This window comes from Oncorhynchus gorbuscha, linkage group LG17 (genome assembly GCF_021184085.1).
Source record: "Oncorhynchus gorbuscha isolate QuinsamMale2020 ecotype Even-year linkage group LG17, OgorEven_v1.0, whole genome shotgun sequence".
In the NCBI taxonomy this organism is placed as follows: Eukaryota; Metazoa; Chordata; class Actinopteri; order Salmoniformes; family Salmonidae; genus Oncorhynchus; species Oncorhynchus gorbuscha.
Window position 1 is genome coordinate 48418861 of NC_060189.1, and position 24909 is coordinate 48443769.

At 44.8% G+C, this 24909-nt stretch overlaps 1 protein-coding gene across 1 annotated transcript in view; it reads right to left on the bottom strand.

Annotated features, from left to right (window-relative positions):
* LOC124002021 (programmed cell death protein 4-like) overlaps positions 1-24909 on the bottom strand; it is a 34126-nt gene that overhangs the window by 2272 nt on the left and 6945 nt on the right. Inside the window, exons 3-11 of the mRNA XM_046309233.1 lie at positions 13092-13391; positions 12752-12849; positions 11003-11116; positions 10561-10782; positions 10175-10272; positions 9161-9275; positions 4558-4665; positions 781-891; positions 209-348 (exon numbers count right to left, since the gene is read on the bottom strand). Of these exons, the coding sequence (XP_046165189.1) occupies positions 209-348; positions 781-891; positions 4558-4665; positions 9161-9275; positions 10175-10272; positions 10561-10782; positions 11003-11116; positions 12752-12849; positions 13092-13391 (1306 nt within the window). The remainder of the gene's footprint in view (positions 1-208; positions 349-780; positions 892-4557; positions 4666-9160; positions 9276-10174; positions 10273-10560; positions 10783-11002; positions 11117-12751; positions 12850-13091; positions 13392-24909) is intronic.

The window sequence follows — 24909 nt, forward strand, 5'->3', positions numbered from 1 at the left end:
TGCAGTAAATGTGCGTTGATTGGTTGAAATCACTAGCCCTATTTTTGTATTGTGGTGATGGGGTCAATGCATTTAGTTTCATGCCGAAATCGTGCAGTGACAGGTCAAATTTGCAAGCCCTCACGCATATAATATGCAAGGAATTGTTGATTTTTGCAAAAATAAATGCAACTGCAGAATCAGGAACTGACTATACCCAAGGACTGACCTGGAGGGACAGGAGTCTCTCAACTGTTTGGTGATAACAGACTCCTGGTAGCAGAGGTCCGTAAAGGACTCCATGATGGAGTGGGCGTGGGGCACGTCCAGGTTGATCTCTGGCAGCTCGTCGTACACACGCTGGAAGCCCTGGATATTACAACAACTCAAGAGTAAGCAAGTCCGACAGTCAAAGAACACTTTCAATCATAAGAGATTATTGAATTCTGTCACTTGAGTTTGTCGGGTAACTAATATGCCTTGACAGTGACTCGAGAGAATATCACAATATATACTGTGGCTATGCTAGAGAGGATAAGGCCAAGTACTGTAGCTATATCAGCAACAGTAAATATGCCTCGACTGAGTTGTTAGATGAGTCTACAGACGGGTTTAAATCCACAAGGTCTGACATTGACAATTAATACTCGTTTAACATGAGTCATGCTATGTTAATAGTGCTGGAAAATAACAACCTGCAGTCATATCACTGGAAATCGTTTTTAGAAGTTGGAAGTTATTGTTTTGTGCTAGTGCTACTAGTGAATTTGGTGCTGCTTTCTGGTGCGTAAGGGGACGTACCCGGTTCATCTGGTCCACTGTGACGAGGCCAATCTTCCAGAAGGCCTGGAGGAGCTTACACATCATCTTGACGGCCGTGTCCCCCTTGGACTCCAGCACCATGACAACAGCCTGGTGTCCATCCAGGAGAGGAAGAAAATGCATTGGACTTCATGCTAATGTCTATGAACAGGATGTTCATGTACAAAATGATTGTAAAATGTGTCACCCAAATGGCACCCTATTCCCTATATAGTGCACTACCTTTGTCCAGCGCACTATAAAGGGAATAAGGTGCCATTTGGAACACCGGTTATGTCATGCACACAGTGTCTTAACTATTCCATTATGTGCATTGACAGCTTGACCAAGATGAGACTGAAGAGTGGAGAAATAATTATTTTACACAATAAAATGCGCTGTTAATTTTGCTATTTTCAGACCAGACTATTTTCAGAGAGGTTTCCATCCCTTATTTAACCACATTGGGGCAGCATTGCTTTAATTCTCACCACCGTGAATGGATTTGGCATGAAATATTTTGAGTAACTGATAACATTTGCATTGAATTAGTATCTAGGATGTTGGTGGGAAAATGTTTGGTAATGATTTGCAAGATAACATGTCAGACAAACAATTAAATCAAACTTTCTTTACAGCAGCATGGACCATAATATTAAGGTAACACACTACCGTTTAAAAGTTTAGCGTCACTCAGAAATGTCCTTGTTTTTGAAAGAAAAGCACAATATGTACATTAAAATAACATCAAACTGATCAGAAATACAGTGTAGACATTGTTAATGTAAATGACTATTGTAGCTGAAAACGGCTGATTTTTTAAATGAAATATCTACATAGGCGTACATACAGAGGCCCATTATCAGCAACCATCAGTCCTGTGTTCCAATGGCACGTTGTGTTAGCTAATCCAAGTTTATCATTTCAAAAGGCTATTTGATCATTAGAAAACCCTTTTGCAATTATGTTAGCACAGCTGAAAACTGTGTTCTGCTTAAAGAAGCAATTAAACTAGCCTTTTTTTAGACTCGTTCAGTATCTGAAGCGTCAGCATTTGTGGGTTCGGTTACAGTCACAAATCAGCTAGAAACAAACAACTTTCTTCCGACACTCGTCAGTATTCTTGTTCTGAGAAACTATGTCTATTCCATGTGAGAATTTGCCAGGAAACACAAGACCTCGTACAACGTTGTGTTATACTCCCTTCACAGAACAGCACTAACTCTCTCTAAGTAGAATAGAGAGAGTGGGAGGCCCCGGTGCACAACTGAGCAAGAAGACAAGCACATTAAAGTCTAGTTTGAGAAACAGACACCAAACAATTCCTCAACTGGCAGCTTCGTTAAATAGTACCCGCAAAACACCAGTCTTGACGTCAAAAGTGAAGAGGCGACGCCAGGATGCTGGCCTTCTAGGCAGAGTTCCTCTGTCCAGTGTCTGTTATTTTGCCCATCTTAATCTTTTCTTGAGAATGCCGTTTTACGGGTACTATTTCATGAAGCTGCCAGTTGAGGACTTGTGAGGAGTCTGTTTCTGAAACTAGACACTAATGTACTTGTCCTCTTGCTCAGTTGTGCACCGGAACCTCACATTCCTGTCTCTTCTGGTTAGAGCCAGTTTGCGCTGCACTGTGAAGGGAGTAGTGTAATACACAGCGTTGTATGAGATCTTCAGTTTCTTGGCAAATTCTCACATGGAATAGCCTTAGTTTCTCAGAACAACAATAGACTGACGAGTTTCAGAAGAAAGTTATTTGTTTCTGGCCCTTTTGAGCCTGTAATCGAACCCACAAATGCGGCTGCTCCAGATACTCGACTAGTCTAAAGAAGGACAGTTTTATTGCTTATTAAATCCGAACAACAGTTTTCAGCAGCACTAACATAATTGCAAAAGGGTTTTCTAATGATCAATTCGCCTTTTAAAATAATCAATTCGGATTAGCTACACAACGTGCCATTGGAACAGGAGTGATGGTTGCTGATCATTGGCCTCTGTACACCTATGTAGATATTCCATAAACTTTCTAAAAAACGGTTTCCAGCTACAATAGTCATTCATTTACAACATTAACAATGTCTACACTGCATTCCTGATCAATTTTATGTTATTTTAAAATGAACAACAAAAAAAAGCTTTTCTTTCAAAAACACGGACGTTTCTAGTTGACAACACATTTTTGAATGGTAGCGCAAGTCAAACCAATCGTCACGACGCGCCCTTTTTGGGTGAGGATCATAGCCCCCTCTCCCTCCCACCACAGGTTTATGACGGTCATAAATACCTAAAGTTATTTTCCCCACTTGGCCAAAATGAAGGTTGAGAATCCCTTTGTTACCACAGAAATATTTTTCAGTACGGTATACCTTCAAGGTCGAATAATGTAACAACATTTGTGTATTCAAACCACTTGAAATGGTTGGTGGACACTTATGTCAAGTTTGTTTAATTTGGTGAATCTCATGAAGGACATGAAACAGTCTTTTTGGTTGTGTACACTTTAATTATGGGGTTTGCATCTGAACGTTGTATAAAATATAAAACTATTTGAGAAGATGTTATGCGATTTTAGCCTTCTAAACAAGATATGATAACAATTAAGGTTTGAACTAGTCAGTGGCCACGCCCCCGTGAGCAGACATTATACCCAAAAGATAACGCCGGGACAGTGTACCCACGTTGAAATGGCTACTACTTGAGACCAAAACACACCGGGTGGTTCAAATTTCAACTCTACCGAAGGACAAGACCAGAGAACGTGGAGAGCATTCCCACATTGTAGATTTCTTAGCCATTTCAATCTAAAGAACAATTATTCAGGCTACAGCTGTTTGAGTACTTTAGTCTGGTAAACGCAACCGGTCGAAAGGTACTCTGACGTATCCATTATAACAAGCTACAACTCCGAAAGACTGATCTCTGGTGGACCAACCAGAGACTTTGTTGACAATCTATCCAGCAGACAGACCGGCAATCGCAGAGGGGGACAACAAAGGCATACACTCGTAAATTTGTAAATTGCCATTTTCAAATGAGCAGTTGTTCAAAAAGTATAAGCATTTCCAGGAGTGTAGCATATGTATGGGGTCCACTGAATTTCCCGCTCTGGAGCTGGCCACACCCCTTTCCTTTGTCTACCAAGCCGTCATATAGGCTTAGTCCACTAGGGACTTTTCAGTGTATCATGTTAGTAACCAATGCATAACTAATTGTGTATTTATGGAATTCTGTGATTGATTAGTTAGTAAATAAATAATTAAGCCAATTTGTAAATTGCTGATTCATGTTAGGGTTTGTGACATTCAAGAATGAGACTGAGGTAACAATACATTAATAGAACACTAAAATCGACAAGAAAATAGCTGAAGCGTTATAGTCGGGAAATCGAAACTCTAAAAAAAAAACTTTCCCGTGGTGCCCAAACTTCCTAGTGAAATACTGTTCCGTGATTGTTTAATCATGGAATAATTACAGATAATTGATTTGATAAATATAAGTCTTCACATTTTAATGACAGTAAACACAACCACACTATAGTCTTATCAATACTGAAAAGGCAAGTAAGATTACACCAAATGTTGCCACTATTGAAAGTACAGTAGAGCCATCAATGATCTGCTATCAATATCCTTATGTGCTGACAACAAAGGCCATATTCAGTATGGAGAAACTCCATGTAGTTGTCCAATAAAATAGGTTTGCTTTCTGTTGCAAAACATTTTGATACAGTGTGTCCTTTTAAAAACAGGACACAAAGCGCTTTCGGGTATTTTTCTTTACCTCATAGACAAGCTCGTGGTGGAAGTGAGGGACTTCTAGGTCACGCAGACAGCGTTCCGCCTCCTTCACCTCTCCCGATACAAGGTACTCCTTCAGCAGCAAGTTCATCTGAAACGCATATCAATAAAGTATGAATCAAATTCTCCATCATACCATCATTCACCACCCATGGGTAAAACACTGCCCAATACAGATTTTACCAGTAAGGTCTCAAACCTCAACGTATCCCACTGAGCTAAAGCCTATGTCCAATAGATAAAAGATGCATCTTATCTATAGTTTCAGACATTTCTCAGCAGTGACTATTGTTTATTTGGTAGTGCAAGATTTTTCCTGTTTAATACAGGAAGTCATGAATCGGGGGGAGGACACCCAAGCGATCACTGGCTGGACACGTTGGTCATTGAGCATCGTGAATGACTATTTGCTCAAACAATGTCTGCTTTGTGTGTGTAGTACTCAACCCTCATGTTTCTGTTCAGTTATGAACCGTGAGTGCAACTGCAATTCCGCAAACCCTTGGTGACTCGGGCTTACCCCAATTTTTTGGGGGCGATAAGAAATGTTGGTCGACCAACAGCCTGTTGAGCATATAGCAACAAAAAAAAAGGAAAAAAAAGTCGCTGTGTACAAGACACCTGTCTGATTCTCGCCTGTCTGACTAATCTATTGTAGAGGCAGTGGGAATGGCACAGTCCATCAGACATGTGCTACTGAAATTGTATACGATTATAATACATAAGGACAATGGTGCAACACTAATATTATGTTATATATTTTCTCCTGCTTTAGATAGAGGTCACTGCCTTATACATACCTACACGTAGACTACAGTCACAAGACAAGCCTCCTTATTGTACCTAGAACTTCTAAGCAAACAGCTGGAGACAGGGCTTTCCATTTTTATGGAATGGTCTGTCTATTCATGTGAGACGCAGACTCGGTTTATGAAGACTCATCTCTTCAGTAGGTCCTATGATTGTGTGTCGTCTGGCCCAGGAGTGCAAAGGTGAACGGAAAGGCACTGGAACAACGAACCGCCTTTGCTGTTTCTGCCTGGCCGGCTCCCCCCTTCACTGGGATTCTCTGCATCGGACCCTATTATGGGGGCTGGGTCACTGGCTTACGAGTGCTCTTCCATGCCGTCCCTAGGAGGGGTGCGTCACTTGAGTGGGTAGAGTCACTGACATGATCTTCATGTGCAGTTTTGCTCCCCCTCGGGGTCGTGCGGTGGAAGATCTCTTCATCGGCTATTGTCAGCCTTATCTAGCACGTTGGTTGTCTGATATCCCTCTAGTGGTGTGGGAGCTGTGTATAGGGGGTGGGGCGATATCCTGCCTGGTTGGCCCTGTCCGGGGTTATCTATGCTGCAATAGTCTGTGCCGGGGGGATAGGGTCAGTGTTTTATCTGGTGTAATTCTCCGGTCTCTTCTCATTCGCTCTCTCCCTCCCATCCCGGAGGACCTGAGCTCTAGGACCATGCCTCAGAACTACCTGGCCTGATGACTCCTGGCTGTCCCCAGTCCACCTGGTTGTGCTGTTGCTCCAGTTTCAACTGTTTTGCCTGCGGCTATGGAACACTGACCAGTTCACTGGACGCGCTACCTTGTCCCGGACGTACTGTTTTCAATTCTCCCTCTCCTGCCATCTAGACCTCAATGCTCGGCTATGAAAAGCCAACTGACATTTAGCCCTGAGATACTGACCTGTTGCACCCTCTACAAACCCTGTGATTATTATTATTTGACCCCTGTTCGTCACCTATGAACATCTTGAAGGCCATGTTCTCTTATAATCTCTACCCGGGATACCGCCAGTAGATGCCTGGCCACCCCTCAGAGCCTAGTTTCTGCCTTTCTTGGGAGTTTTTCCTAGCCCCAGTGCTTCTACATCAGTATTGTTTGCCGTTTTAGTCTGGGTTTCTGTATAAGCACTTTGACATCTGCAGATATAAAAAGGGCTTTATAAATACATTTGATTCATGATTTGAAACGCAATCAAGCATTTTCGTTTTAAAATAACAAAACAACCCTTGAATAATAAGCGTAAACAATCCTAAAACAAATGATTTCAGCAACAGAAACTTTGTCAGAAATGGCTGTAATTATTTTGCCGGTTCAGCAACATGGACAGTGCGATAAACACTTGATGTTCTGTGGTGGTCGCTGCAGCAGGGAGGAGAGAGAGAGACAATGGGGCAGTCTTTTTTTTCCCCTTCTCTTTTTTTCTGCGCAGCAAGTCTGAGCCCGGTGCAATAAAATCACTTGTGGTCAGACTCCCTCTAGTTATCCGTGTGTCATTTAATCAAAACAGTGCACTTAAAGCATCAGACAAGCTCAGTGCATATAGTACATTTGAATACAACACAGGATGTGTCTATACATTTTAACCAATAGATTAGTCAAAAGAACAGACTCAGTCAACCAAGGTTGTTGTTTTTTGTTGTTGTCGGGGACTGCTTCTGTTTCTACAGCCCAAGCTGTAAACAATCTCCTATGGAATGCACTGGCAGGAGAGAACCCCTAGCACCCCCCAAACATCCCTCAGCTGGAGCAGGCACACTGTAGACTACCCCTCTCCATGGTGAAGCAGTGAAATGGGGGCTGGGTTCCAGCGGTTGCCGCTACTGGGGGTTGGGGGGGGTTAACTGGTGCGCGATCTCACATACGAGTGTGTGATGACCCTAGCGTGACCAGGGCTTCACCCTTGAGCAGTGAGCACGGTACTGCCAAACCATACCAATCCAGTCCTCTGGCAGACAGTGTTTAAGTGGTGGGGGGGATAATAGGCAGCCTTCCTAAAGCACAGATTAAGAGAAGCGAGACAGACGGGCTGTGTCCCGAATGGCACCCTGATTCTATTCCTATTAAAGTGTACTACTTATTGGCTCTGGTTAAAAGTAGTGCACTATTGAGGAAATAGGGGGCCATTTGGGACAAAGCAAGATGCTCTGGAGGACTCCACTAGTCTCCTAGTCACTCCCAGCACTGACTTATCAGTCCTATTCGGGTTGTGTGTGCGATGGTACAGTATTCAATCAACCCTAGCTTAATGTTTGTGCAGTCGTCACCGGCAGCTTTGTTTACAAAAGATACTGCCCACTGTGCACACACACACCCCTGTATTCAATTCTGATCACTATGCACGGCCAAAAGCACTATATAACAGTAACAGCAGGGGAATAAGGGCACTTGTCCGACTCTTACACGCATATCCCTGTATGAGCCGGTTCTTGGAGCATGTTGTCAAATCACACCCTGAAAGGGTTATTTCCAGGTCTTGTGAAAGAACACTCCAGGGAACCTCACCACAGTACTACATGCATATGTGAAAACGCCCTAGGGGGATACTGCTATTCAAATTGCTCTCAACACCCATACTGACTTCAAATGTAGTCTCTGGCAGAGTGATTTGATCAAACCCAGAGGCTAAATCTGCTTCCCTAATGACCCTATGAAGTATCACTACTTTTGACCAGGACCCATTGTGCGCTGGTCATAAGTAGTGCAGTATACAGGCGATAAGGTGCCATTTGGGACGCACCCTAGGAGCTCCTGTTCTGGCAGGCTGTGTGGGCCGTGCCCTCTGTAGCCCAGTGTAGACACACTCGATCAGGGGCCCGAGGCCCAACAAGGACAGGCAGGAAGTCAAACCTGGTCTGGAGTCTGCAGGCTAGAGACTAACGTACGTTGGGTTACACAATACTCTTGCTCTGCTACATCGTCACACGCATGTGTGCAACCGTGCACACTCACACGCGAGGGTGCCAAATTATCCATTTAGTTCAGGGAGCAAAGACTCTTGACCACTCTAGAATATACAAATGCACACACACGACTTGAAAACCTGCACTTAGGTGTGTGTGTGTGTGCGTCCCTGTGCATCTGTTTACGTACATACATGCACGCATGTGTCCCTGTAAGTGTGAGCACCAGCCTCTTTGTTCCAGGCTTTGCAGTCAGAGCCAAGCTCTGAGGGACACCAGCCTGGCAGGGCTCCCTACGGCTCTTTTCCCAGCATGAAGTTCTCTCCACCTTGTTGTGTTCAAACACCACACGAGTACAGATCCAGACCACCAGGCAGGCTATGTCCCAAATGGCACCCCATTTAGTGCACTACTTTATAGGGTGCCATTTGGGAAACAACCAGACAGAGCCCATCTCGCTGCACTGAGAGTCTGGGTTCAGGTGGAGGGAACAAAAAGGTCATCTCCACTGTGTGTAAATACAGTTGGCCCACAATGGAAGGCTGCAGAGAAATATAACAAAGCTCTCCTTTGATTGGTTGTGCATGTTTCTAGCTCTGATAGATGGGTGTTAGCTGAATATAGGTTTTGTTGAATTGCCATTCAGACCTGTGTTCAAATAATATTAACAGAACCCAGGCCTGTTGCCATTTATCCATATTTTGTTCTCATTAGGTGTCTCCTGTCACTTCCAACAAGGCATCACATTTCATGCATGCAGAGAGAGAACATCCGGAATGGGAGGTTGCTTGTACACCTGGAATGTTTTGATGAGTCACACAATGATACAACACTGGCATGTGATGATTGGCTGGCGGGGTGCCAGGTCCCGCCTCCTTGGCAGAGACTGCCCCTTACCTCTTTGACGAGGTGTTTGACAGGTCTGAGGCCGCCGCCCACACCCCACACGTTGTCTAGCCGCACCATCTCCCTCTTCATGGAGAGGAGCACCGCCGCGCGGTCCAACGCAGCTCTGTGGGGAAGGGAATAACCGCAACAGTCATGATCGCAACCGTGACCACAACCACAGAGAGTTGCAATGAGAAAAGGGGAATGTATCAAGTCACTGCTAGATATTGAACATAGTCATATGAATTCACAACAAAATTACTTTCTGAATAAAGTTGCCTAGACAGAGACACAGCCAGGGTATGATAAAAAAAAAGATTAAAAAAAAGATATTTAAAAAAGGAATAAGCAGGAATAAACTACAAAATGGGCTTTCACCAACTCATCAGAATAAATATAACAGTATAATTTGCATTGGAATTCACATTCTCAGGTTGGAGTAGTATATTTTTCACAAAACAAATGGGAGATTCCAAACATTAGGTGAAATCAAATAAGGGTCGTCATCAGTTCTGGAGGGGGATCATTCAGTTGCTTGGAGAATGACTACGCTTCCATGGTGAGAAGACGCAAACATTTACCCTGGCCCTTCATCAGGCGGTTGTTAAGTGCTTAACTGACAACATCAGCAACAGAGATATGTAACCACTTCAGGCTGCTTTGATGTGAAGTGGGCTTTTCCACCATGTTCCTTGTTGGCAACAGATCCAAGATCAGTTTCTTCCTTAATCTTTAGAGAATACTGATTGTGAGCAAAACTGACAGGGGCAACCTCATCTGAATTCCCCTCACCCTAAATGACCAACATTAACTAATTCTCCCTGCCTTCTGCACATGATTCATATCAGTGTCTAAATGTTGCTGTTCATTTGTCTGTGCCTGTCTGTTGTTTGTCTGAAGCACTACTTCACTACTTTAGCCCTAAAAAAAGTATTCTAAGGACTGAAAAAGTTGTTTGAATTTAAATCACCCCTCCACCAATCAACGCCCATCTTTTTTTATTATCCTAAAACCCTTGCTCACCTAGCGTGGTCACAGTCCACCTTGCCTTTGTAGCGGTCCAGGAATGCCATAGGTAGAGCGTGGTCGGCGATGGCTCGGGCAATAAACTGTCCCAGCATCTGTAGAGTTGGAGAGAATTAAAAAGTCAAACTAGAGTAGATGATCGGTTATTCTCTTTAAATTAGAGGGTTGGGTTTAAAGCAGCATGACAAATTATAATTTGTCTGAAAGAAAAATGTATAATGATTGCATATCAAATGGCACCCTATTTATTCCTTATATAGTACACTACTTCAGACCAGAGAGCCATGGGCCCTTGTCAAAAGTAGTGTACTAAATAGGGAATAAAGTGCCATTTGTGATGTAGCCCAAGTATTTGTCTAACAAGTCCTTCCCCCATCCAGTACCTGTGGAGCCTCTGGCGTGTCCAGCATAAGGTCGGGCAGCTCTTTGAGGATCTTATCGAAGGCGCGGGCCATGTCGGACTCCGAGAGCTCCTTGCCGACCAGGTCACGGAGCAGCCTGGAGGTGAGCTCCCGGTGGCTGGCCTTGCCCTCCAAAGACAGAGACACAGCCAGGCTGGAGAACTCGTACTTGTGGTGGCCCAGGTTCAGGTCCCTCAGCAGCATCTGGGAGTGGAAGAGGGGTTGGGGTGTACACAGAGAAACACACACACACAGAAAAGGCATTTAACGTGAAGTAAAATGACATATAAGTCGGGACCCTGCATAGTTTTGAGACAAAACAGTAAAAGAAAATAGATGCACCGCCACCTAAAGACCTTCTCAAATAACCAACCAACCCTCCATCCAACCTCTTCCTCTCTTTAGTTCAACGTCAAACACATACTTGGACTTCTTTTGTGTCCCCGTGCTCAAAGTACTCCTGTACGATGGGGTTGACGGTCTTCTCCAGTTCCCTCTCGTCCAGCTCTGGAACAACAGTGGCATACACGGTGTCTCCCTTTAAAGTTAAACCACAGACATTGTAGGTCAGGAATAGCAATCTAATAACGTCAACACGGCCGGCCCGCTCATTAGGCAGGATTAGGCTGTAATCTGAAATGCTACTGGTTGCATTTGTTAAATTCAGTGCAGCCATTTTTATCTCAAAATCAAATTATTTCTGGGTAGCAATTAAGTACCTTACTGTGAGAGTTTAATTGTCCAAAATCAATAGCTTCTTAGCAAAGAGCAATTTCTCAAGCAAGAGTTTTGCTAGGTCTGTCTGAGTGGGGAGTGGAAAATTTGATTTGGAACCCTTTCTCATTGGTCTATTAACTAATATACAACATAGTGATATCCCCATGGAAGGGCAAAACTCCCACCTACACATTTCATTTTGCTAAAAAAAAAAGGGGATAATCATTTTTTTTTTTTTTACAATTTCACAGTATTATTCTAAACTATTGTGGAAATGTGTATAAAACACAGGAAATCACATTTGACTGCACTGGTATTGGACCCCTGCAAAGGTGTAGAGCAGGGGTCAATAATAACTGCCATCATATTTAGGCTGAATGGCCAGGATATGGCAAATGTAACAGCATGATAGCAGTTCTGTGCCAAGTGCTGCCGACATATACAGTCGTTGTTTAAGCAATTACTCAACACACCGACTCCCTTTCCGGTTCTCTCTCCAAGTTTCAGATGTATGCTTGACCTTTAACAACAACCAAAAATGTTCAGGCTACACCAATGACCGGTTCTGGTATTGTCCTGCAACTCCTGTCACCAACTCTGTCCTAGTTACCTGCTGCCACGGCACTACTGCTCCAGTACGGTTTCTTTTAAGTTTCTCTCTCGATGAATAGCCTTGGAGGCACTTTCTCACTACACAGAATAGCAAACACCTTCGACATCCACTATTAACTGATAAAAGTTTCTAAAAAATAATAATAAACACTCGCCATCCTAAAGTATATAGTGGAATATACGAAATGACTTGTCATAAATGGCGTATGACAGAACAAGTCTACCTTCATGATTTAAAATGGAAGATATTTCACCCAGAAAAGAATACAAATAAAATGGTCTATTCTGATCCCATTCAAAAAGATACAAGAGGATGTACGACTCATCATTATGGATGTTAACTACAGGGTTGTGTTCAGTCGGCACGAAAAGGAAGAAAGCAGCCCGAAATGGAGAAACGCTGGTTTTAGTTTTCAGTTACAAAATGTGTCCTGATGACCATGACCCAGTTGTGGACTTTGTATGGACAATATCAGATTGTCTGGGAACATGTGGCCCCTGCATTCACCGCCAATCCCAGCAGTCACCATAAGCATGTTCATTTTCCACAACCCATAAAGTGGTATGATCCAACACGGGCCGCGGCTTTGTGACGATTGGCCACTTCTGAACAAAGCTAGTTCAAAAAAAGAGCTCAGCACAAAACAACTACAGAAAGAACCCAACCCTGGCCCCCTCATCTAAGCAACTGTTGTCTTTGTAGTAACAATTTGGGACATGGATTGTGGGGACACTGGTGTACATGAGAAGAGAGGGGTGCGTGCAGAGGCTCTATCGTATAGGTTGGGGTAGGAGAGAGCCCATGTCGTTTACACACGCATACCTTGCCCGTGCCCCCTCTTACCTGTGCAATCTCGTCGTAGTTGGGGTCCTTGACATCTGGTTCCTCTACCTCGTACACCATACCTGCTGCTCCCCATACACCTTTACCCCCTGCGCCACCTGTAGTGTAAAGACCACATCAACATCAGAGCTAGTCAGTTAGCACTAGAGACACGTTTAGGATAGATGGTTTTGTGAACCCAGGGAGATTACCTCAGCCATAAGCACTGCTCTATGATCAGTTTACCAGACTTCAATCCTAAACAAAAACCTATGGCCCCAGACAAACTGGTACTAGACCACCACCGCTTACAGAGTAGATGACTTCCATCTATCTCAACCATTATTAGCATAGCACAGACCTTTCTTAGGCAGGCCCCGGCCCTTGCCTGTCCTGGACTTGCGGTCGTTGGGGACGGGGACTTTGCCCTTGGGGCTGTGGGAATCGCCGTCGGCCAATTCACCCGACAGCGACTCTGAGAGTGACTCGCTGCGGGATGACGACTTGCGCACACGCCGCTTGGCCTTGGCCTTCAGCCGCGCCTCGTGGAGTGCCTTCTCCTGTGGCGTCCAGTTGCCGTTCACCTCCGCCTCGAGCGCCGCCTCGTCCTCATCGCAATAGGGATGGTCCATATCCACATCGTCGTCAAAGGATAACACCCCTGCGATTGGATACAAGGACAGGCCGTGTGAGTTTAATCAATTTCATGTAAATATTAATAACATTGAACCAGCAGGACCGCACCCTGGTTGGCTTAAATACTTGTCTGCATAGTTTACTTCTTTTTTTAAATTAAACAATGTTTGCAGTTCTTCCAGTGGCCACAGGGGGACAGAGACTGCAGAATGCACCTTTGACAACGAGGTATGAATTTGTTTGTGTATCCTACATTGTTAAGTTGCAAGTTATGGGGATGGATATTCAAAAGTTTAAGGTCTGTGGAAACATGTCAACTGCCAGCACTCCTACTACTAATGACAATCAAAATCCCCAAGCAGAAGTGTGTCCAGTCACAGTGATGAAATTATAATAATGAAAGGATTACAGAGAGCCAGTAAATCAAGGAAAATGCTAAACTTTCCAAGGGCTTGGAGGATGTTCAAAGACACTAATTTCCCTGACAGATATCACTGTAAGAATGACTTGCAGGCATGAGATAATTTGTTATTTTGGCACTATGGACAATGTCTAGTGTAAATTGAGACTGGTGGCTTTTTATGGACAGGACAGCTGTTATCCTTAAAATAATGTCTACAACATCTATAAGAATTGCAGATAACACTTGTATGCAGTCGAACTGTGAAGTTAACTAAGATAATCCCTTTCATTCAATGGTTACATGAACATCTAGTTTAATGGTTAGCCAATTATCGTGCCCAAACTGGCCAGTTGACACAGGCTCATATGGTACTAAACTTCATTTTACTTGGAGTTAAGAGCACCTTGCAAGGTAACTGGTAGCGCAGAGTGACTGCCGTATCCTATCTGCATAGCTTAAAGCTGCAATATGTAACTTTTCGGGTAACACGACCAAATTCACATAGAAATGTGAGTTTTAGTTTCCACGGGGGCTGCTAGCTAAACATGCTAACAACAAAAACAAATTACAAAGATAGCCAATCTAGCGCAAAGGTATACATACAGTTGAAGTCGGAAGTTTACATACACTTAGGTTGGAGTCATTAAAACACGTTTTTCAACCACTCAACCAATGTCTTGTTAACAAACTATAGTTTTGGCATCTACTTTATGCATGACACAAGTAATTTTTAAAACAATGGTTTACAGACAGATTATTTCACTATCACAATTCCAGTGGCTCAGAAGTTTAAATACACTATGTTGACTGTGCCTTGAAACAGCTTGGAAAATTCCAGAAAATGATGTCATGGCTTTAGAAGCTTCCGATAGGCTAATTGACATCATTAGAGTCAATTGGAGGTGTACCTGTGGATGTATTTCAAGGCCTACCTTCAAACTCAGTTCCTCTTTGCTTGACATCATGGGAAAATCAAAAGAAATCTGCCAAGACCGCAGAAAACTAATTGTAGACCTCCACAAGTCTGGTTCATCCTTGGGAGCAACTTCCAAACGCCTGAATGTACCACGTTCATCTGTACAAACAATAGTACGCAAGTATAAACACCATGGGACCACACAGCCGTCATACCGCTCAGGAAGGAGATGTGTTCTGTCTCATGGAGATGAACGTACTTTGCTGCGAAAAGTGCAAATCAATCCCAGAACAACAGCAAGGGATCTTGTGAAGATGCTGGAGGAAACTGGTACAAAAGTACACAATAAAACGAGTCCTACATCAACATAACCTGAAAGGCCACTCAGCAAGGAGGAAGCCACTGCTCCAAACCCGCAAATTGGTCGCAAATGGGTCTTCCAAAGTTGTGGCAAAATGGCTTAAGGACAACAAAGTCAAGGTATTGGAGTGGCCATCACAAAGCCCTGACCTCAATCCCAGAGAACATTTTTGGGCAGAACTGAAAAAGCGTGTGCAAGCAAGGAGGCCTACAAACCTGACTCAGTTACACCAGCTCTGTCAGGAGGAATGGGCCAAAATCCACCCAACTTATTGCGGGAAGCTTGTGGGAGGCTACCCGAAATGTTTGATCCAAGTTAAACTATTTAAAAAGCAATGCTTCCAAATACAAATGGAGTGTATGTAAACTTCTGACCCACTGGGAATGTGATAAGAAATAAGCTGAAATATATCACTCTACTAATATTCTGACACTTCACATTCTTAAAATAAAGTTGTGATCCTAACTGACCTAAGAATTTTTACTAGGATTAAATGTCAGGAGTTGTGAAAAACTGAGTTTAAATGTATTTGGCTAAGGTGTATGTAAACTTTAGACTTCAACTGTATAAGGTAGGAGCTTGTCATTTGTGGTAAGTTTACAAGCGAATGTGAATGAGAGACAACAAAGTTGAGATGCATGCTTGTCTGAAGGAAGCACAGTACAGGCTCTGGAGCAGCATGTGTACAAGCTGTGTATGTGTGGAGTCACTAGGGCAACAGGCCTACCTGCTCTGAGAAGCAGAGGGGCCAAGAACTGAGAGAAAACGAGGGGGGAAAAAAACAAGACAGCAGCAGCTGTACAGATTCTCAAACAAGGCAGAAAGCTAACACTATATGATGCCCATCTCTTTATTTAATCAGCCACTTACTTAGACAACTAGCCCCCAAAAATAGACTGCTGTGCCTCTCAGGAGTGTAGCAAGATTTAAGGCACTGCATCATGGTGCTGAGGTGCCGACCGTGACCGGGAGCCATTTAAGGCAGTGCACAATTGTCCCAGCATCGTCCGGGTTAGGAGGGGGTTTTGGCCAGGAGGATTTCCTTGGCTCATCGCACTCTAGCGACTCGTGGCGGGACAGGCGCCTGCAAGCTGACGCGGCTTATCAGTTGAATGGTGTGGCTGGCTTCCAGGTTAAGCGAGCAGTGTTTTAAGAAGCCGCGGCACTTGGCAGGTCATGCTTTGTAGGAAGCATGACTCAACCTTCGCCTATCGCGATGAGACCATAAATAACTTTGGATATCACAAAATTAAGGGGGAAAAAAATGCTTCTTATTGTAATTTCGAAGACTAATTTTGTGCTCACTGAGAATTCTATCAGCAGAAAGTGCTCTGACTGATGTGTAGCTACATTTCTCAGGTAGAATGGCAGATTCATTTTAAGCAAAACATTAAGAAATATAGCTGGCTACATTCTTTCTAGGATAAAAATTAGAAATGATGACCATGCATTATTTTTGCAAAGAAGATGTTTTTCCATTAAGCTTTTTCCATTTACTTGTGGCTGGCAGCCAAATAGCATTGCACGTCTGTCGAATGTGTTGTCTAATGTATTTTCGAGCACCGGTACACACTACCAAGTGCACTATTTTTCAGATGTTGCCCTACCGGAGTTACACAGTAATAGCGTCACTGATATTAGCTTCACGACATACATACTATGGAACGACGTTTAGGACTTTTTGTCAAAAAAGATACAGTAGCACTGTCAAAGCTATACAAAAAAAAGCCTGCAAACAAGCCAACAGTCACGAAAGATGTGTTTACAATACCCCGTTGGTAATAAAGCATTATTTGTTTGACCGCAACATCTGGGGTAGCTAGCTTTAGCTTGGTACCTAGCTAGCACCAATACAACCAGCCTGAAAACAATGACCAGTAGAAACTGCAGTCATTCAATATTCTTAGCAATGATTTAGGAATCCTTGAGAGTAAGTTTTAGCTAGGTTGCCACTTGTTGTTCGCCTATTGAAATTGAACTTCAGTTCATGAAAATAAATAGTCAGCCAGCTACTTAACCCAGTTTCCCAAAGCTAACGTTACAAGCAGCCAGCTAGCGTCATCTGGCTAGTGAGGCTCGACTGGAACGGTTTATGTGTTGTGAAACTAGTCAGAATACGGCTCAAGTGGAATTTGGGGTTGCCTTCAAAATAAGTGTCATTGACAGTGATGCAAATGAATACAAACAGAATTATACCACACTTTTATTTTGAAGGCTAACCGCAAGGTCCACTATTGTGGCTAGCTTCACAGATGGGTCTGACCACCATTTATCAGAATGGTCTTACAAATTAGTGTTATTTTAGATGACACCTAGCTATATAGTTAGCTAGCTATAGCTACCGAAACAGATTATGTCATGTTATTTTTTTTGACACGCAAGACCCAAACGGCGTTCCATAGAAATCCTGGTTGAGAATAAAAAGACTGAACAAATGAACAACGAAACAGCACAGCAAGTAAGTGAAAGAAATCAGTTGATTGTTTTACTGGTAATGGGGACATATGTAAATGTCAACAAAATAAACTTTTTGCTCACTGGTGTGTGTGTGTAACCTTTATTTAACTAGGGAAGTCAGTGAAGAACAAATTCTCATTTACAATGACTGCCCGGTAGACGCTGGGCCAAATTGTGCACCGCCCTATGAGACTCCCAATCACCGCCGGATGTGATACAGCCTGGATTCGAACAAGGGACTGTCGTGACCCCTCTTGCACTGAGATGCAGTGCCTTATCACACGCACATGGACGCAGCGGTCTAATTATTTAGCTGTACTAGAATGCTTAAAGGCTGCTAAAATTTAAAATATTGGTTTTCCTTTTTTTAGGCAAGGAAAATATCAGATATCAGCCAAAAATGTCATATCAGTGCATCACTAGTCACAACAATGCCACAGATGTCTCAAGTTGAGGGAGCGTGCAATTGGCATGCTGACTGTGTAGTCTAGAGCGATTTTCTAGGTTCGCTAGCCAGCTATTGTCGTTCTTTTAACGCAACGTAACGTAAACAACACTGCTAGCTAGCCAGCTAGCCCCCGAATAGCAACACTGCAGAAACTATTACACTCAACGGAACGACTTGATTAGTGTAGTGTCAACAACGCACCCACTGCCAGCTGGCCTACTTCAGCAGTACTGTATCATTTTAATCATTTTAGTCAATAAGATTCTTGCTACGTAGCTTAACTTTCTGAACATTCGAGACGTGTAGTCCACTTGTCATTCCAATCTCCTTTGCATTAGCGTAGCCTCTTCTGTAGCCTGTCAACTATGTGTCTGTTTATCCCTGTTCTCTCCTCTCTGCACAGACCATACAAACGCTCCTCACCGCGTGGCCGCGGCCACCCTACTCTGGTGGTCCCAGCGCGCACGACCCACGTGGAGTTCCAGGTCTCCGGTAGCCTCTGGAACTGCCAATCTGCGGTCAACAAGGCAGAGTTCATCTCAGCCTATGCCTCCCTCCAGTCCCTCGACTTCTTGGCACTGACGGAAACATGGATCACCACAGACAACACTGCTACTCCTACTGCTCTCTCTTCGTCCGCCCACGTGTTCTCGCACACCCCGAGAGCGTCTGGTCAGCGGGGTGGTGGCACCGGGATCCTCATCTCTCCCAAGTGGTCATTCTCTCTTTCTCCCCTTACCCATCTGTCTATCGCCTCCTTTGAATTCCATGCTGTCACAGTTACTAGCCCTTTCAAGCTTAACATCCTTATCATTTATCGCCCTCCAGGTTCCCTCGGAGAGTTCATCAATGAGCTTGATGCCTTGATAAGCTCCTTTCCTGAGGACGGCTCACCTCTCACAGTTCTGGGCGACTTTAACCTCCCCACGTCTACCTTTGACTCATTCCTCTCTGCCTCCTTCTTTCCACTCCTCTCCTCTTTTGACCTCACCCTCTCACCTTCCCCCCCTACTCACAAGGCAGGCAATACGCTCGACCTCATCTTTAGTAGATGCTGTTCTTCCACTAACCTCATTGCAACTCCCCTCCAAGTCTCCGACCACTGCCTTGTATCCTTTTCCCTCTCGCTCTCATCCAACACCTCCCACACTGCCCCTACTCGGATGGTATCGCGCCGTCCCAACCTTCGCTCTCTCTCCCCCGCTACTCTCTCCTCTTCCATCCTATCATCTCTTCCCTCCGCTCAAACCTTCTCCCACCTATCTCCTGATTCTGCCTCCTCAACCCTCCTCTCCTCCCCCTCTGCATCCCTTGACTCTCTATGTCCCCTATCCTCCAGGCCGGTTCGGTCCTCCCCTCCCGCTCCGTGGCTCGATGACTCATTGCGAGCTCACAGAACAGGGCTCCGGGCAGCCGAGCGGAAATGGAGGAAAACTCGCCTCCCTGCGGACCTGGCATCCTTTCACTCCCTCTCTACATTTTCCTCCTCTGTCTCTGCTGCTAAAGCCACTTTCTACCACGCTAAATTCCAAGCATCTGCCTCTAACCCTAGGAAGCTCTTTGCCACCTTCTCCTCCCTCCTGAATCCTCCTCCCCCTCCCCCCCTCCTCCCTCTCTGCAGATGACTTCGTCAACCATTTTGAAAAGAAGGTGGACGACATCCGATCCTCGTTTGCTAAGTCAAACGACACCGCTGGTTCTGCTCACACTGCCCTACCCTGTGCTCTGACCTCTTTCTCCCCTCTCTCCAGATGAAATCTCGCGTCTTGTGACGGCCGGCCGCCCAACAACCTGCCCGCTTGACCCGATCCCCTCCTCTCTTCTCCAGACCATTTCCGGAGACCTTCTCCCTTACCTCACCTCGCTCATCAACTCATCCCTGACCGCTGGCTACGTCCCTTCCGTCTTCAAGAGAGCGAGAGTTGCACCCCTTCTGAAAAAACCTACACTCGATCCCTCCGATGTCAACAATTACAGACCAGTATCCCTTCTTTCTTTTCTCTCCAAAACTCTTGAACGTGCCGTCCTTGGCCAGCTCTCCCGCTATCTCTCTCTGAATGACCTTCTTGATCCAAATCAGTCAGGTTTCAAGACTAGTCATTCAACTGAGACTGCTCTCCTCTGTATCACGGAGGCGCTCCGCACTGCTAAAGCTAACTCTCTCTCCTCTGCTCTCATCCTTCTAGATCTATCGGCTGCCTTCGATACTGTGAACCATCAGATCCTCCTCTCCACCCTCTCCGAGTTGGGCATCTCCGGCGCGGCCCACGCTTGGATTGCGTCCTACCTGACAGGTCGCTCCTACCAGGTGGCGTGGCGAGAATCTGTCTCCTCACCACGCGCTCTCACCACTGGTGTCCCCCAGGGCTCTGTTCTTGGCCCTCTCCTATTCTCGCTATACACCAAGTCACTTGGCTCTGTCATAACCTCACATGGTCTCTCTTATCATTGCTATGCAGACGACACACAATTAATCTTCTCCTTTCCCCCTTCTGATGACCAGGTGGCGAATCGCATCTCTGCATGTCTGGCAGACATATCAGTGTGGATGACGGATCACCACCTCAAGCTGAACCTCGGCAAGACGGAGCTGCTCTTCCTCCCGGGGAAGGACTGCCCGTTCCATGATCTCGCCATCACGGTTGACAACTCCATTGTGTCCTCCTCCCAGAGCGCCAAGAACCTTGGCGTGATCCTGGACAACACCCTGTCGTTCTCAACCAACATCAAGGCGGTGGCCCGTTCCTGTAGGTTCATGCTCTACAACATCCGCAGAGTACGACCCTGCCTCACACAGGAAGCGGCGCAGGTCCTAATCCAGGCACTTGTCATCTCCCGTCTGGATTACTGCTGTTGGCTGGGCTCCCTGCCTGTGCCATTAAACCCCTTCAACTCATCCAGAACGCCGCAGCCCGTCTGGTGTTCAACCTTCCCAAGTTCTCTCACGTCACCCCGCTCCTCCGTTCTCTCCACTGGCTTCCAGTTGAAGCTCGCATCCGCTACAAGACCATGGTGCTTGCCTACGGAGCTGTGAGGGGAACGGCACCTCAGTACCTCCAGGCTCTGATCAGGCCCTACACCCAAACAAGGGCACTGCGTTCATCCACCTCTGGCCTGCTCGCCTCCCTACCACTGAGGAAGTACAGCTCCCGCTCAGCCCAGTCAAAACTGTTCGCTGCCCTGGCCCCCCAATGGTGGAACAAACTCCCTCACGACGCCAGGACAGCGGAGTCAATCACCACCTTCCAGAGACACCTGAAACCCCACCTCTTTAAGGAATACCTAGGATAGGATAAGTAATCCCTCTCACCCCCCCCTTAAGTTTTAGATGCACTATTGTTAAGTGACTGTCCCACTGGATGTCATAAGGTGAATGCACCAATTTGTAAGTCGCTCTGGATAAGAGCGTCTGCTAAATGACTTAAATGTAATGTAAATGTAAATAAGATGTCTACTAGAGCTGTCGCCAGAGAATTGAATGTTAATTTCTCTACCGTAAGCCGCCTCTAACGGCCTTACAACCGCAGACCACGTGTATGGCGTCGTGTGGGCGAGCAGTTTGCGGATGTCACCATTGTGAACAGAGAGCCCCATGGAGGCGGCGAGGTTATGGTATTGGCAGGCGTAAGCTACAGACAACGAATAGCAGCATTTATCAATTGGCAATTTGAATGCTCAAAAATACCGTGACGAGATCCTTAGGCCCATTTTTTTTTTTTTTAAGATGCATATCTGTATTCCAAGTCAAGTGAAATCCATAGATTAGGGCCCAATGGATTTATTTCAATGGACTGATTTCCTCATATGAACTCGGTAAAATATACATTTTAGTCATTTAGCAGATGCTCTTATCCAGAGCGACTTACAGGAGCAATTAAGGTAAAGTTCCTTGCTCAAGGGCACATCAGATTTTTCACCTAGTCGACACAGGGATTTGAAGCAGCGACTTTGATAACTGGCCCACCCGTCAATACACAGCGGGACTCTTCTGCTCCCGCTTTCTCCAATTGTGTGCGATGGGCAAACTAACACGTGACTAGCTCAACTGTTCTGGGGAACTACAGTAAGCTTCATGTAAAATAATGTGACAGGTGAAATATCTCCTAGTTGACTGCAGGAGTTTAAAAATTAGCTACAAATATGATAATTTATTGATAAACTTCAAACAATAGTTTGTTTAAACTGTATTGAAAAATATATCTCATGGTCATTTCCATATACGCCGCCCATGAATGGAAATGGCGGAGCGATTTGTGCATATTGAACCTTTAGACCAACAACCAAAGTGCTTCACTGTTCTGCCATGGCAAAATATGCCCGTGTCTATATTTGTGTGCTGTACTGGAGGGGGGGGGCATCTGGGGGGGGGGGGGGCCCATCTGAAGCCCATCAATTTTGTGACTTCTAAATTACGTGTAACCATTGATTCTTGACAAATATAACCTATAAATGCCTCATGAGCTTAGTTGAACTGCCCTATCCCATCAGAATCCAAGACATATGCTTGTTTTACTCCAATGCTCATAAACAAACATTGTATCGCAACCAAAACATGATAAAAACTCATCCTTGCGTCGATAGCCCAGTCTATACATTTGAGAGTGGTTCCATTTCTCCAGACCCATCCCAATGCCTTTAGTCAAACAGAGCCAGGAAGATCTTTGTTATTGTTTAAACTGCCACTTCTAGAAAATGATGCAACATCAACTTTATGATCAAATGGGGCCCTACAGAGTTTAAAGAGTTTTACTAACTGCGTAGGCCCATAAAGCCATAAATCCCTAATCATAAAAAGTAGTCTTAATGGTAAATAGTCCAGCTTAGACTAGGCCTATACCTTTCTCTGTCAACAGTGTTAAGCCTCCGCCCTATTTTATGATAAAGCCATTTTTTGGGGGGGGGTTAGATTCTAGTAATAATGACTAGCCAATGGTTTCGTCAATGATAGCGCTTCAATCTCTCCAGTTCCACCATCAACATGTCAGCTCAAACAGCAGAGCACGCTCAGGCGGTGTGGGACGTTACCAGCTGTTAGAATCCCTCTTGGCTGCTCACACTACAAAGCTTAATAAGGCGATTTAAAGAGGCCACACAGACAACACATGCAAAGTCCACACTGACAACTTATGCGAACCAAAACGTGGCTAATGGTCTACACCCAAGTCTAAAAACACCTTTCGAGCTACAATAAACAGACCAGGAGAAAGAGATAAAATGCATTATGCTGGTCACATTCTGAAGTCACATCGTCTTACTAACCAGGACTACCCAAAGCATAGTTGGCCCGCTTCCATATGTTAAAAGTGTTTGGCGCACAACTGTTTTGCAGGCACACGGTAGCGTGTGCACACAGAAGACTTAAAGGCCGCTGCCCTTACAACACCAGGGCCCACTAATCCCAATTTATTATGGAGACTGATCACACAACACAAAAAAAACACAGAAAAATTATGACGTGAGCACTTTTCCCCTATCCTTCTAGTGTGCATCTCGAAACTACCACTCAGCGTGGGTCTGACTACATATGGCAGTGCTAGCCCACAGCCAGTCAAATGACCCCTCAAGAGGAGAAGGAATTTCTTCGGGTGTAATGAATACCCCAGAGCCCTCCTACAAAGCCCACCGCTGAGCCCTAAGAGGAGACACGACCCTATAGATTACAGGGAAGAGGAGGGCGGCCCAACCACAGAGCTGATCCAGTATTGTCTGGAGACTGGAGTGGAGCCATCACCAGCCAAACCACTTTTCCTGTCCATGAGTGCTGTATGTGCCTGCATCTAAAATGGCACCCTGTTTCCCAAGCTGTTGCACTACTTTACGCCCAGTGGGCCCAGTTTAAAAGCAGTGCACTTTAGGATAAAGCCTGTGTGCCTGCTCTCCTAGAAGGGCTAGATGAGCCAGGACCCCACGAGTAAGTCAACGAGCTAGCAGCCGGTGAGACGTTTTGTACATGGATCAAGTGAACAAGATTCCTACGGGGTGTAAAAGGTCCAACAGAGTCCTCGCTATCCGATTCTAAACAAGCGTGGGCCGGCCTACCGTCGGTCAAAAACGCTCACTGGGCCTGCCAGGGTGTAAACAACTGACCAAGTCCCTCGTCGTCCTCCAACTCCCTTCAAATAGGCACATGGCAGACCAGTAAATTAGGGGAAGATCAATGTCAACCAGCCAAAAACAGGCCTGGCCAATTGGAAACAGGAAGAAAACGAGAGGAGAGCAGAGAGGAAACTAGGGTTCTGCCAAGTCAAGTATTGTAAACCACAAAAACAAAAAAATGCGATACCTAACAAGCAAAGGTAACATTATACCTCTCTGAGAAGCTTGTACTGGACACATGCCCTTTGACATGTGTAATGCAATGATATGTAGCCTGAGGCCATGTAGGTTGTCACAGACTGTATAGGGAACTGAAAGTGCTAGAAACTAGTTCTTCTACTTGTGTTTTTTTTTTTTAACAAGTGTGTGTCGAAGGTTTGAATCTAACCAAATGACACTACATGTTGTAGCTGGGACCCTTTGGATAACAAAATCAGAGGAAGATTTTTTTTTTAAAGTGAATATTTAAAATGGCTATTTGTGAATGTATGAAACCTGTGCCAGCGAAAAAATATTTTGATGTGGGGAGCTGTTCTCAAACAATCGCATGGCATGTTTTAGCTGTAAAGCCTACTGTAAAATCAGACAGTGCGGGTAGATTAACAGGAATTTAACCTTTTAACCGATATAAGACACTTGTATGTACATAAATGTTTAATATCCATCATTTTCATGATTATTTATTTTCCAGTTTCACCGGAAGTTGTCCTGCTAGCGGGATGCCAAGCATTAAGAAGTTTTAAAAGAACTCCAGCACAGAGAAGAGAAAGCAGCCATGTCGGTAAAATTAAAATACTGTTAGACTTGGGGATTATGGTCTCGGACAGTGCCATTCGCTTGAGTTACGCCGAACGCGAAAGTC